The sequence below is a fragment of the Rhinolophus sinicus genome, linkage group LG07, assembly GCF_036562045.2.
Source record: "Rhinolophus sinicus isolate RSC01 linkage group LG07, ASM3656204v1, whole genome shotgun sequence".
Lineage (NCBI taxonomy): Eukaryota > Metazoa > Chordata > Mammalia > Chiroptera > Rhinolophidae > Rhinolophus > Rhinolophus sinicus.
The window spans coordinates 79,144,328-79,159,199 of NC_133757.1; the positions used below are offsets into that span (position 1 = coordinate 79,144,328).

Consider the following 14,872-nt stretch of genomic DNA (forward strand, 5'->3'; position numbering starts at 1 on the left):
TTATGGCCACATCGCTCCAATCTCTGCCTCCATCTGCACACAGCCTTCTCCTGCGGGTCTGTGTCTCCCCTTCTATCCCTTATAAGGACAGTGTAATTGGATTTAGGGCCACCCTAATCTAAGAGGATCTCATCTCGAGAGCCTTCACTTAATTACATATGCAAAGACCCTTTTTCCACAGCCAGTCACATTGACAGGTCTTGGGGGTCAGGACTTGGACATGTTTTTTGGGGTCACCATTCAACCCAGTACAGATGACATCTTATCTAAAATTTTATCTAGGAGTTTCTGTACGTGCAGCCATCAGGGCAGGGGCTCATCAGCAAACTGCTGTTTGTAACCTTTGGGTTTCCGATTCCTCTTCTACGATCTCCCTGTAGCTGTGCCTCTACTGGCACGAGTATCGATTCTCTCCAGGAACAGAGGGCAGCTTTTATTTGATGACTTCAGAGCAGAGATGGGTTCTAATCTCACCTCAGCCATGGGTCAGTCTGTATGGAAGGGCCCAGCAGCTGCCTTCTCTGCCTGTAACACGGGCCCCGCATAGTGGCCAGGGTGGGCTGGAGATCCAGGGGCCAGCGAGCACTGCTGGAGAAACATGCCCTCTCCTGCATCATGGAGGCCAGAGCATGCCTGACCTGGGGGCCCACAGTGGAGATGATTGTCCTGAGTGCCGACAAGTCTCCTGTCAGCAGAAGGAACCGAGGCCACAGCTCAGTGGAGCACTGGGTTTATTTCTGATGCAGTGACTCTCAGGAAAGTGGCAGATTTGGGCTGAGGGGTGGGGGTGGGGTCGGGCAGGACTAGAACTCCACCTTGCAGGCAGGGAAAGCCTCGTCCTGCATGGACACCGTGCTGTTACTGCCCAGCACCGTGACACCCAGCGCCTGGTGCTGGGCATGCGTCTCTTCGTACCACTCGTGCATGGCCATTGAGTCGAAGGTGGGGATCAGAGTCACCTGCAGGTGGGACAGATAGACAGACAGTGGGAAGGGTGCCTTCTTGGCTCAGCCGCTAGGCAGCCGAAGCTCACATGTGCTCTGTCTGCCTTATCTCTCACCTGGATGTCTACAGCCAGCAGCCAGCCCGTCCCTGAAGTCCCTTTCTGTTCCCCACAGCACACAAAGGACCCTCTTACAATCCAGGAGACGAGCCACGGCTCTGTGAATTCCTCTCCGTATCTCCCACTCCTGGCTCACCTGAGCTTCCCCTGAGCTCCTTGGACACACCAGGCTCGATGCCACCTCCAGGCCTTTGCCCACGCTGTGCCCCATGCCCAGACTCTCCCTCCCGGATGCTTTGTAAGCTGTGTGCAAGGCAGGGGGTGGCACACTCACATGCTGAGTGGGCAGCCAGGTACCTAGAAGCTCCTCCCTATACCTAAACTTGCCTCACTCTTCAACCTTCAAGGCTGTTTCAAGGCTTCCTTTGGGGACGACCCCAGCCCTCTTTCTCAACTGTGTAGATGCCACCCCCCCCCACCTGTTCCTCCTGGCCAATTCACGTGACAGCGGGCAGTTAAGAGCAAGGGCTCAGGGAAGGTGAGCAAATTCGCCCCACCCTGTGTCCTTGCCCAGGCTGCCCCAAGTGGGCGAGGAAATGGACGTGACAGGAACAGCATCGTGAGAACTGGGGGAACTCCTGCCTTTGCCCTCCTTTCCTTGCAGCCTTGGAAATACAGCTGAGTTTCTCTGAGACCCAGTCCCTCCTCTGTATGAGTTCAACATGAAGACACCAGGAGGCGCTGACTCCATCCTGCGCCAAGACTGCCTGAGGCCCTGGAGTGGTCACACACCTGGAGGTCACGGTCCCACTGCTGCTTGCCAGCCAGCAATGCATCCAGGACAGCCCGCATGCCCTCTTCCTTGTGCTGGCCCTGGCCGCTGATGACGTAGCAGAGCGCGCGCACCCTCCGGAAGAATTCCTCATCCACCAGGCAGGCGCTGCCCCCACTGGGCAGGTAGGCCAGGTCAAGGTAGACAGGGGAGCCAGGTGAGGCCTCCAACCCACCTGGCCGGCTGCCAGCTGACCCTGTGGATAAGAAGGATGAGGTCAGTGTGAACTCCTGGGACTGGGAAGAGGCTGAGACTAAGAGCCTGGGACAAGGCTCCCAGCTCTACCTGCACCTCTGAGTGGCTCCCTTCTCAGCATGAAGCTTAGTCTGTTTTATGATTGGGTGACAAGCCCTCCCTGGCACAGACAGTTATGTAATGAACTCTGCAAATACCCCTGGCCACCTCCTCATTCCTAGACCCTCCCTGGCCAGTCCCTAGGCACAGACATCCTCAGGGCCAGAAGGAGGGGACAATCACGGAGGTCTTCCTGGAAGAAGGGGTTTTTGACACTTGAGTCCTGAAAGCAGCTGGTACTTGAAATGCTCTGCTGCTACTGCAGCATCCATCTGTTCAATTACTCAAGGAATACTTATTGAGACCTCCCAGGCACCAGACCCTGGGGACATGATAGCGACAGATAGACAAAAATCCCTGCCTACGAAGGCGATGGAGAGCCAGAGGTGGTATGGGAGGCATGGAGTTACAAAAGGGAAACTCGGGATGGGGCGGCCTGGATGGAGCTGGGGCAGCTGTACTTGGGGCCTCATACATGACCCTGAACCCAGAGCCTGTGCAAGGGGGACAAGGCCACCATTCCGGGGTGAGTGAACTCATAACCACCTCACGGAGGTTTTGGGCACAGGAAACCTACCAGATGCCTCACGGCTTATGATCATAAACATTGCCCAGCTCAGGGTGTGGGCCCAGAGGGCTGCGGGGGCATTTGCAGAATGCCCTAGTTTCATTCATTCCGGTGTTCCCTCACTTGAAACTGGGGACCGTGGTGGTGAGGATCCTGCTTGGAGCCTCAGGAAGAGAAAGCCACTGTGACTATGGAAAACGCAAGGGAGACAGGAGCGGCAGAGGAGGAAGGGCAAGGAGAAGACAAGGGGAACTGTGGGTAGGAGGACGGGTAGAAGAAGGGCCGGCAAGCTATGACCCACAGGCAAAAATGAAACCACCTACTTTTGTAAAGACAGTTTTACTGGAATAATCAGCTGCTTACTGAGATGCTTTTGTGCTACAAAGGCCAAGCTGAGTGTGGGACAGAGACTGTCCCACCTGCAAAAAGAACAAAAAAAAGTTTACCCTCTGGCCCTTTAAGACAGTTTGCTGACATAGCAATGCAGAGTCGGAACTCTGAATGGCCAAAACTGTGGCCTCTGCAAAGAGACCAAACTCCCTGGCAGACAGAGCCTCAGATGACCCCAGCATCCAGGTGCTAGCCTTTACCAAGGGCCCTGGGGGACCACCCTCTCCCTGCCACTGTGCTGGGAACTCCTAACCTGCTAAAGGTCATGGGCCCACCAGGGGCCTCCCTTGGAACCTGCCCAAGAAGGACATGAGGTGGTAGTTCAGTGGGTGCTGAGGCTCAGAGACTCGAGAGACCAGGGTGGCCAGGAGCCAAGGGAAGGCCATGTGGGGAGAGACGCCAGAGACACCCACAGCTCCTGCAGGGCAGGACTATCCTGGGCACTGGAACAGGGCCCAGCCCACAAGCAAGTGCTCAGTAACTATGAGCTACAATTATTATTACTGTTGTTGTCACTGCTTTCTCGCCAGGTAAGTCTAGGCCTGCGCTAACCAATGCAGTGGCCACCTAGCACCGTAACATGGCGCGTGTGAGCCCACAGGAGCTGGGAGTGTCAAACACACACCAGGTTTCCAAAACTTAGGGTGGAAAAAAGAAGGGGAACTATCTACTGATTTTTTTTATGTTGATGACATGTTGAAGAATCTTGACATAGTAGTATGCAGGAAAGAGTTAACACAGCAGGAGGATTCTGGGAGGATGGGGCAGTAGGAAGAACCAGGAATCCCTCTCCTCACTTGGAGGGCAATTGTATTGCAGCCTCTCCCCCTCAAGTTGAAGGGACTTACTGGCATTTAAAGGACTGCACATTTCTTCTTCTTTTTTCTCCCCTTCTGGGAGCCAGATCTTTAAGGACCAAGATATTCAAAAGCAACTACATGTACAGGGGAACTTAGACAAGAGCTGAGAAAAGACAGAGAACACCTCAGACCCACCTCTGGCATACAGACAGTCCACGATAATTAAACACACAAAAAAAGCCACAGCGAACCTTGGGGAAGGGGAAAAATTGGATCTCCAGAGTTACCCCATTATTACATTTAAACGTCCAGTTTTAAAAAAATCCCAAGGCACATAAAGGAACAGGAAAATATGGACCATTCAAAGGAAAAACAAGTCAACAAAAACCTTCCCTGACAAAGAACAAATGGTGGGCTTACTAAGTCTTCAAAACAAACTGTCTGAAAGATCCTCAAAGTATTAAAGGAAGACATGGAGAAAATCAAGAAAACAATGTATGAACAAAACAGAAAATCAATAAGGAGATAGAAAACATAAAAACAAACTAAAGAGAAATTCCGCAGCTGAGAAAGTACAATAACTGAAATGAAGCATTTACTTGAGGGATTTAGTTCAAGATTTGACAGGCAGTAGAATCAGTGAAATTGATGATAGGACAATGGAAATAATACTAAGTCTGGGGAACAGAAAGAAAAAAAATTAAAGAAAGTGAACACAGAGTCTAAGGAACCTGTTGACCACCACCAACATACATATTGTAGGATTCCCAGCAAGAAAAGAGAGAAAGGGGCAGAAAAATTATTTAAAAAAATAATAGCTCCAGATTTCCCATATTTGATGAAAGACATGAATATAAACATCCAAGAAGCTTAATGAAGTACAAGTAAGATGAACCCAGAGACCTACACTATAATCCAACTGTTAAAAGCAAAGACAGAATCTGAGAGAAAGCACTGCTAAAGGGGAAGTTTGTAGTTATAAACTTGTATTTAAAAAGCTTACATTAAAAAAGAAGATCTCAAATTAACAACCTAACTGTACACCTTAAGGAACTAAAAAAGAAGAAGAAAAGTAAATGTAAAGCTAGCAAAAGAAAAGAAATAAAGATTAGAGCAGCGATCAATAAAACAGAGAATGGGAAAACAACACAGAAGAAAAGCAATGAAACCCAAAGTTGATTCTTTGAAAAGATTAACAAAATTGACAAATCTTTAGCTAGATAAAGAAAATAAGAGAGAAGACTCAAAAGAGTAAGATCAAAAATGATCAATGGAATAAAGAGCCCAGAAATAAACCCTCACATATATATTCAAATGGTTTTTGACAAAGGTGCCAAGACCATTCAATGCCACCATGTGGTGAAAAAGACAGTCTTTTCCAACAAATGGTGTTGGGAAACCTGGATATCCACATGCAAAACAATGAAGTTGAACTGTTATTTAGCACCATATTAAAAAATTAACTCAAAATTGAGTTAAGTTAAGCCAAAGAGCAAAATATAACAACTAAAATTATAAAACTTTTAGAAGAAAACATGAGGCAAAAGCTTCCTGACAATAGATTTGGCAATTTCTTGGATATGACATCAAAACCATAGGCAACAAAAGAAAAACGACAAACTGGACTTTGTTTAAAAAAAGCAAAAACTTTGTGCATCAGAGGACATTATCAACAGAGTAAAAAGGCAACCCATAGAACGGGAGAAAATATTGCAAATCATGTATCTGGTAAGGGAGTCACATCCAGAATACAGAGAACTCTCACAACCTAACAACAAAAAGACAAACAACCCAATTCAAAAATAGGCAAAGGATTTAAGTCGACTTTGTAGTCTTTCTCCAAAGACGACATAAACGGCCAACAAACAGATGACAAGATGCTCAACATCACTAATCAGGGAAATGCGATTCAAAACCACAAGATACCACTTCAAACCCATCAGGATGGTTCCTCTCAAAAACAACAGAACATAAGTCTTGGTGAGCATGTGGAGAAACTGGAACCCCTATGCGCTGCTGGTGGGAACGTGTACAATGGGGCAGCTGTCGTGGAAACAGTACGGAGGGGCCTCAACAAATTAAATACAGAATTACCACATGATCCAGCAATTCCACTTCTATGTATTTATCGAAAGAATTGAAAGCAGGGTCTTGAAGAGATGTTCACAGCAGCGTGATTTACAGCCGCCAAAAGGTAGAGGCAACCCAGGTGTCCATGGACGGATGAATAAACAAAATGTGGCCCATCCATACAATGGAACATTATTCAGCCTTAAAAAGGAAGGAAACTCTGACACCTGCTACAGCATGGATGAACCATGAGGACATTATGCTGAGTGAAATAAGCCAGTCACAATAGGACAAACCACTATCTGACCCCACTTGTATGAATGAGGTCCCTAGAGGAGTCAGATTTATAGAGACAGAAAATAGGAAAGAGGCTGCTAGCAGCGGAGGGAAGGGGATGAGGCATTCGTGTGTAATGGGGACGGCTTTCAGTTTGCAAGATGAAAGGAGCGCAGCAGATGGAGGGTGGCGATGGTTGTACAACAGTATGAATGTGCTTAACACCACTGAACCAACCGGACACTTAAAATGGCTAAGGTGGTACATTTCATCACAATTAAGGAAAACTGGACAAAAATGTTAGCAAAGCAGGCCCAGACTGCCATCCTAAGGACAGCCACAGGTGGCAGGCAGGGGATCCCAGTCAGACAGTGTGGGCGCTATCTCCTGTCCCCAGCGCTCTGGCCTGGGGCTGACATTTGGGAACCGATATTTGAGAATCGCTCCCACAATAAGAGTGGATCTCCAAGCCTACACCGTCCACACAGCAATGTGGCTTAGGCTGGAACCACTTTCCCCTTTCTGAGGTGTCTGGAACTGGGTTACGAGCCAGGCAGAGGTGCCAAGGTGACCAGCCCCCAACAGAAACCCTGTGATGAGACTCTAATGGTCTCTCCCCTGGGGAGTCCACTTCTTCCGTGTTATCACAGCTTGTGGCTCAGGAATTAAGTATGTGGTATGTGACTCCACTGGGAGAGGACTCTAGGAGCTTGTGCCTGGTTTCCTGGGGATGTTGCGTCCCCCATCCTGTGTTGCCCCACCACCCCGTGCCTTTTCTCTGATCCTGCTCTACGTGCTTTTGTTCTCATACATCAAAACCAAGAGTATGACTATATGCTGGGCCCTCCTAGCCAGTCATCGAACTGGGCCTGCTCTCAGGAACTTCGACAGTTACATAAAACGTACTATTAACTTCACCTGTTCCTTTCCATTCACTGTGGCTACATGCAAATCCACCGTGACAAATGGGCTCACTGGATGCTTCTGTTGACAGCACTGCTTGAGCAACTTGGAATTGTAAGTGCTTCAACGGTGAGGCCAAAGCTTCCATTTTATAGGCGAAACTGAGGCCCAGAGAGGGTGGCAGGTGTGGCTAAAGCTATACAGCATTAGGGACAGGAAGACTTGGGCTGGTAACCCACTGCAGAATTCCAGCCCCCAGGTACTTACTTACCAGAGGGGCACCGAGTGGTCGTCTTGGGGACTGAGGACTTTCTGGACAGGGGTGCCCGACTTCCCTTGTCACTGGGCTCACTTCGGGCACTGAGTGGCCGACTGGTCCGCTCCCCACCAGCCAGCCCCTTGGTCTTGGCAGTGGTCACTGGAGTGGCTTTGGGGGCAGCAGTGCTGGCAGTGGGGCGGGCCAGGGACTTCCGGGTACGGCTGAGGCCCTCTGTCAGCCGGGCCTGTCCTGGGGGCAGCAGCTCGGGGTCGACCATGCAGATGCTGGGTGGAGTAGGCAGTGGTGGGGGGACCTTGAGAGGGTCGGGCAGTGGGTGGCGGCGAGGGACCCCAAAGCCCTCCGTGTCCTCATCTGAGTCTGCAGTGCCAGGGGCAGCAGGCAGCGGATCTGAGTCAGACAGCGTGGGCAGGGACTCGCTGACAGATGTGGGTGGGGTCTCCTCAGCCCCCAGAGCGCTCGCCTGCTCTTGGGACCGGGCGCTGCTGTCATTGGAGCTGCCAGGGGACGCAGCAGCTGGCGCCAGGGGCACAGCCTTGCGGTGTTCAAACTCACAGGGCGACACCAGGCACAGGTCCACATCATGCGGGGAGGCCGAGCGCCGCACCCGGGGGCCTCGAAGTGGGAGGCTCAGCCCAGCCTCACTCATGGGGGCAGGGGGAGGGGGCAGCACCTGCTCAAAGGAGACGGACAGGGACTCATCCACCTCTGTGGAGTGTGGGGAGCCCACCTCCGCGGGCAGGGAGGGTGTGGTCACTGTGGGGGAGACATCAGGCCCGGGCTCCCCACCCCTCAGCGGGCTCAGTGACAGCTGCCTGCTGCCCTCGGCCAAGCCTTGGCAGGCTCCAGGAGGCGAGGGGGTGCTGTGCGGTGGGGGAGTGCCAGTGGACACCAGCTGCTCCCGCTTCTTCTCCTCCATGCTGTCACTGTCCTCCCTGGCGGGGCTTAACCCCAGCTCCAGGCTGCTCCCCTGGCTGGGTGTGGCCACCAGCTGGGGGGCTGGAGAGCTGCAGGCCTCCATGGGGGGGCTGGCTTCTTTGCACCGGAAGCTGGGGAGGCTACGGGGCCCATTCTCCGCTGATGGAACCACCTGGCGGGGAGTGGTGGGTGCTCTTCGGGGCTTGGGGGCTGCCTGGGCACCTGGCTTCTTGCCACTAACCACAGTGGAGGCTGCCCGGCGCATCTCCCGGGGCTGGGTCTGAGGCATACTCGACTTGGGGTCCTTCTTCACCTCTCGAGGGGGCCTAGCTTCTCTCTCAGCCCTGCGAGGGGCCTCGGCCCGTGACGGCTCCTTCCGGGCCACCACAGGACGCTCCTGGGCAGGCCTGGCAGGCACTGTAGTCCGGCCCTCTCTCCTCGAGCTGTTCCGGGAGCCCACGCTTTCCTTGCTCTCGGCACGCTTAGGCCCTGCCAGATCTTGGGGGGTCACCACAGGCTCCCGCAAGAACCCCAAGTGCTGCAGGCGGACCAGGCCATCCAGGAGACGGGCAGGCGGTGTGCAGCCAGGAAACAGCACACGCACTACCTTCTCAGTGGGGCCCGCAGGGTGCCACACCAGCAGGGCGCACACGGAGGCCAGCGTGCCCTCGGCACCGGCCGCGGGCGGGTGCAGCACGTACATGTCCAGCCGGCCGACTCCCATCTTCTGGAAGAGCACCGTGGGCTCGGCCGGCAGCAGCCCTCGGCTCAGCGGCAGGGGCGCAATGCCCAGCCGTGCCAGGAGGCTCCGGGTCAGCTCCGCCTCGTCCTCGCCACGCACCAGACGCGAGGCAGCCTCCTGGGCATTGAGGAAGACGACGCCCAGGCTGGGTGAGACGAGCCTGCGCAGTCTGTCATCCTCGGAGCCCCCAGCGGCTGCGGCCTCCTCACGCTCGGCGAGCTTGCGCTGCAGCAGACTGTTGAAGCCTGGGAGGCTGTCAGCGCCAGCATGCGTCACAAGTACAGCGTCCACCCGGTCCAGGTGCCGCACCAGCTTCCAGAAGGTCGACTTGGGGTTTGAGCCACCGTTGACCAGCATGGTGAACCCATTGACAGCAAAGAAGGCGGCATCTCCAAGGCCGCCGGGGAAGATGTAGCAGCAGGGCCGGGCAAGCCTGAGGAAGCCCACAGATGCTGGTGGCTCAAGCAGCTCAAAGGGGGACGGCAGCTCCAGCGACTCGGCCACATACTCCAAGAACTCACGCAAGCCCTCAGAGGCTGGCCGCTGCACTGGCGGGTTCAGCCGCAGCTGGAGCCTGTCCTGGAGGCCAGGTACCTCAGGTGCCAGCTGGGTCCAGTCACCGAAAGTTGGGCAGGTGATGGTGAGCTTGGGTGGGTCAGCAGGTGGGGATGCAGAAGCCAGGAGATCCCGGATCTGTAGAAAGGGAAAATGGTTACGGGCCACCTAGAGCCAGGCAACACCTAGTCCCGTGGGAAGACGGGGTAAGAACACTCTGTATCTTGCCTCCTGTGGCTGGGAGGGTCCCTTGTCACCCGCAGGACAAAAACTCAGCTCTCCCCCAGGTCCTGCCTCCCCTGCTCTCTCCCTCCCTCCTTCTCTCACTCTCCCTGCCACAGGACACTTGCTGTTCCCTCCTCTTAGGGCCCAGCTCCCTCCAGGGAAGCCTTCCCATCCCCTTCCTGGCTCTTCTCTCACCATCATCACATCACTCACTACAACAGGAACACGCGGTTTCCAAAGGTTTTACTCATCTGCCCTATCCAGACTAAGGGCTCCAGAAGGAACGCTGTCTAGCTCCATCCCAGCTGGGACCTAGAATCTGGCGTGCCCCTTGAGGGCTCGGGGGTATCTGCTGATCCACAGGCCCAGCCTGAACCACACACTATAGTGGGTGATGGGACTGGGCCCTGACAACGGGAAGAAAATGTGTCTACCACCACCTTTTCACAGAGGAGCAGGGGATGGGGCTCAGGGGGACAGCAGGTTACCGGAGCCACAGAACCAGGATTCAGAGCCAGGGAAGCAGAATGGGGAGGGGGCAGCTTACCTCTTTGTCCCCCAGGACCTGCAGGAAGTGGCAGGGGGAGAAGCCCCCTGTCTGGAGCAGCAGCTCCCCTGTTTCCTCCAGGCAGGGCCCGGACAGCACCAGTAACTTATGAGGGGCAGGGTCCAACAGAAGGTTTCGGAGCTGAGGGAGGAGGAAACTGTTAAAGGCCCTATTCTGTACGGTGACATATCTAGCACCCCCTTTGGGGTGGCCTCCAACCCCAAATCTATGGATAATCACCCCACTCAAGTCCCTACCCCGCAGCCAGGCCAGTGTTTGACTAGAAGCTGGGAAGGTAGCGCACGGGCCTGCTGCTGGGCCCTGCTCCCACACTTCCCCCAACTCCTGCTCATCCTATAAAGCCTGGCTCCAGGGCCCCTCCTCCTGGAAGCCCTCCATACAGTTTCAGGGCTCCCTCAAGCCCACTTCTCCCTACGGTGCAGCCCCAGTGCCGGGGGAAGAGGGGATCTGTCTCTGGCTATCTCCTTTGAGCCCCTTGAGAGGATTTTTGATTAGAGAAATTAACCTGTATAAGGGTCTCTAGAGGGTGCCCTGGGGCTCTTGTTCATTTTTCTCATACATAATTGGAAGAAGGATGCAGACGTCCCCGAGCTAGAAGTATTAAGAAGTCAATTCAAACAACTGGGGCCCAGACTGAGGGAATGCACAAAATGCAATCAGTTGGGTCCTGCCTTCCCACTTCCACACCTTCCCTATCCCATTCTTTCCTCCCAGACTCCAGCCTTTCTGATCCTACCTGCTCTCATCATCACCCCTGAGGAAGGAATAAATTGAGGCTGGAGCCATGGGGGGTTGGGGAGGCTTCCTGGAGGAGAGGGTACTGCTGCTGAGTGCCCAGAAGGATTTTCAGGCTGGAAGTTAGGGACAGAGATCAGGATGGGACATGCGCAGATCCCTGCAGCCCGCTCCCTCCGGGAGCTGACTAGTCCCTACCTCGTCACACAGCGACTTGTCTGATGGGTTCAGGAGGACCAGGGTATCCAGGGAATCTCCGCGGTGGTGCAGGCTACGCTGACCTGTGGGGGAATCAGACCCTGTGAGTTTGGGGCTGGGCCATGTGCGCGGGGTCAGGCGGTCCCCAGGTTGAACCTTTCCTCCCTATGTGACCGCAGGCAGCCACAAGCCCCTCCGGCATCCATTTCCCGGGAACCCCAGCAAGGCAGAGCCGGCCCACATGGTAGTGCCACAGGTCAGGATGAGGCAAGAACAGGAAGCTTGCCTTGGCAGGCCTCGCACTGGAAACAGCGGTTACAACAAGGCCACCACCACTTGTGGGGCCCAATTCACAGCTATCAGCCCTGTGGGAGATGTCATCACCATCCACATTTTATAGGCAAGGAGTCTAAGCCCAAGGAGGACCAATGAGGGAACATGGGCCCTGAGGCAGGACTGTGGGAAGATGGGGAAGTGGCGGGGGGGGGGGGGGAGAGGCTGGAGCAAGGAGCTGACGGTGGGGAGGCCTTATGGGCCACAAGAGGGGAGTAGCGTTGATTCTGGGATGCCAACCCGGGTCTGTCCTTCGGAGCCCAGATGTGTTTTGAATATGGAGACCCAGGTCCCAAGGCCGGAGAGGGAAGGATATTCTAGCTCCAGTCAACCTTTAGCAGTTTATCACGTGTTTCTTATCACACACCCAGATATTGCCCAATTCAGGTGGGGAAACCAAGGCACAAAGAGGGGAAGTGGCCATGGAGGTCACACAAGGCTGATGTGGGATTTCCAGCCCCGCCCCCATCCTGTAAGAGGTCAGGAAGCCACCTGGAACTGCTTGGACAATGAGGCGATGGTCACTTCCTTCCCCTCCTGCAGCAGCCTGGACGTGACTCAAAGGGCTGGCTGAGGCAAGGGGGGCTACAGGCGATAGCCGGGTTCCACCCAGCAGCTGCTCTGTTCACCCCAGGTCACCCCAGAATCCCCAGGGAGCCACAGGCTATGTGAAGCTGGCCCAGGCATCCCAACTTTCTCCTCGATCTTACTCCTTTCTCAGCTCCCCAACTACTGAGTACCTGCTGTGTACCCGACCGTGTGCAGGAGTCATAGCTACTAACCAGACACATTCTGTCACACAAGGCCCATACTCCACCCTCTAAGCCCACCCAGCAGCCTCTCACTTTCCAAATGTCCTGTCCCTTTGCCTGCGCCCTTCCCTCCACCTGATACAGCAGCCCCAGCTGCTTCTCCTCCAAAAAGCCCCCTCATTGGAGGTCTCCCTGTCCCCTACACCTCAGCTGCCTCATCTGTCAAAGGGGGATAAAAACACAAGTTCCTGCCTCATAGGCTGTTGAGACAGCAGTGGCTCAGGGCCTACACCTGCTCTGCACAGGGCAGAGCTCAGGTGATTACTGCTATTGTTTAGACACTCAGAGAACACTTGCCCCGTGAACATAGAAGGGGAGCAGCTGGGGCACACAGGGTCCCCAGCCTCACCTTTCACAATGCTGGAGAAGGTGGCCGAGTGCCGGGACACGAAGACCTTGAGCTGCTCATCCAGGCTGCAGATGCCAGGGTCAATGTCCCAGGACCGGATGCCTGGTGGGGGTAGGGGAAGTGAGGTGGGAAATCAGCCCCCTCCCCTCAAGCTGCAGTGACGGCCTGGAAACTCGGAACCACCTCATGGCCCCTACGGGCTCACGGCAGCTGCACTGAGGACCCCAAAGTGTAACTTGGCATTTTACAGAGAAGATTCAGGACATCAGCAAGAAAGCCCCCACCTGAACGGTCATCTGGCCCCCCCCAGCATCTGCCTCACCCCACCATGGGTCTCACTGCTCTTCTCTACTGCTAGGCGTATTCCCACCTCTGGGCTTTGGCCCAGTTGTTCCCACTGTTCAACCCTTCCCACACCTCCCCACCCTTCAGGTCCTCTGTCCTTTGCATCCATCTGAGCACTCCTGACACTGTTTGAGCTAAAAATTCGTTCCATCTCCGCACTCATCTTGGGTCTATCCCGACCAGACCATTTAGCCCTGTGACAGCAGGGCTCAGCCTGCCAATCGTCCCCACCCTGTGCCCTGCAGGGGAACATTCCCCAAGCAGATGAAGAGAGGTGTGTGCTGCCCCCATTTGACAGGCCACGGACCCCAGGCCCTGCCAATTGGAGAGATGAATGCCCTCCAACCACGGTGTGTGGTGCACCACGCAAGCGGGTCCCACCGTGCCAAGTAGCTGCAGGTGAAGTGAACCTTGCAGGTGCACCTATGACTCACCTCCCCAGGTGCCAAATCTCTTGAGTAGGCCGCACTCGCCCACACTCCAATTAGCAGCAACTTGTGGTGCCACGGAAAGTGGGCCCTGGGGCTCCAGGCCCGGCCTCCTCATCCCTGCTCCTCCCTCCAGGACATCCAGGCTGCTAAGACCCGGGGAATCGAGGCGACCCGCCCTCCTCTGGGCAGGCCCGGCGGGCGGGAAGCGTTGTAGTCGCCCGTGTTGCCCAATCGCGCGGGTCCCAAAGCCGGGGCCGAGTCCGCTTCTCGGACTGCACCCGGGTTGGGGCTGAGCAACCCAGCTCGGGCCCAGACGTCCACAGCCTCCCCCCGCGCCGTGCGCCTAACGGTGAGGGGAACCGAGCCCCGGGCCCCTGGATCACGCCGCCTAAACCCCTGGCCCAGCCGCCCGGCCCTGGCCTCCTGGATCCCGCCATCCTCCGCCCGATGTCCCGGCCCCAGCCCCTAGGATCCAACCGTCCGTCCCCCACCCCCAGCACGGTCTGGCCGCCACACCCTCCGGGCCCCCGCCCCATCCCCCATCCCTGGCTCGGCCGTCCCACCCCTCGCCTCTCTACTCCTGGTCCCGCTCCCCCGCCCCGGCCTGACCTCGTTCGAGCTCCTCCAATACATAGGCCAGCAGCCCCGGGCACCCGCATTCGCCTCCCACCACGAGTAGCAAGGAGCTTGGCGCCTCAGCCACCCGGGGCACTGCCGCCGCCGCCGCCATCTTCGCACCGCCCTGACGCTAGGAGCACCCGCCCCTCTGGCCCCGCCCCCGCTGCCCCTGCCCCTTAAAGGGGCCGCACCGGAAACGCTGAAGACCCCACCCGGAAGTCCCCCTCCCTCCGGTTATCTGCGCCCTCTTGGCCTTTTGAGGTCTGGGTTGGTGGACTCTTGGGTCTTGCTTTGGGCTTCTCTCTCTAATGATCATCCATCCGTCCATCCATCCGTCCATCCAACAAGCTTTGACTGTATGCCTACCACATGCCAATCTGAATCCCTGCCTTCTGGGAACTCACCTCACATCACATCACAGTGGGCCCAATCAGGATCATGCCCAGATGCTCCTAGCGCCCTAGGTCAGGGCTTGAACAGAGAAAAGAAAAGTATCTTATAGTTCGGGCTTTGAGGGATGTGTGGGGTTTGCCAGGTGTGGGTGGTGGAGCAAGAGCACGTGAGGCAGAAGCACAGAAGCGCATGCTCCTGTGACGTTTTAGAGCTAGCAAAGGACAGTGTGTTTGAGAC

The 14,872-nt window shown here is 55.4% G+C and overlaps 1 protein-coding gene across 3 annotated transcripts; it reads right to left on the reverse strand.

The window, feature by feature from the left end:
• Window positions 1–714: 714 nt before the first annotated feature.
• MAP1S (microtubule associated protein 1S) lies at window positions 715–14,389 on the reverse strand. 3 transcript variants are annotated; one of them, XM_074337922.1, is made up of 8 exons: window positions 14,234–14,380; window positions 13,628–13,767; window positions 12,849–12,950; window positions 11,355–11,437; window positions 10,401–10,541; window positions 7,408–9,766; window positions 1,796–2,031; window positions 715–959 (listed from the first exon to the last, which is right to left on the reverse strand). In XM_074337922.1, exons 1-8 carry the CDS (start codon window positions 14,281–14,283, stop codon window positions 804–806), a joined length of 3,267 nt encoding a protein of 1,088 aa, XP_074194023.1. In that variant the 5' UTR covers window positions 14,284–14,380; the 3' UTR covers window positions 715–803. The 3 variants fall into 3 exon arrangements, with proteins under 3 accessions (XP_074194023.1, XP_074194024.1, XP_019592536.2); XM_074337923.1 differs by lacking the exon at window positions 13,628–13,767 and having other exon boundaries at window positions 14,234–14,389; XM_019736977.2 differs by lacking the exon at window positions 14,234–14,380 and having other exon boundaries at window positions 13,628–14,128.
• Window positions 14,390–14,872: the final 483 nt, after the last annotated feature.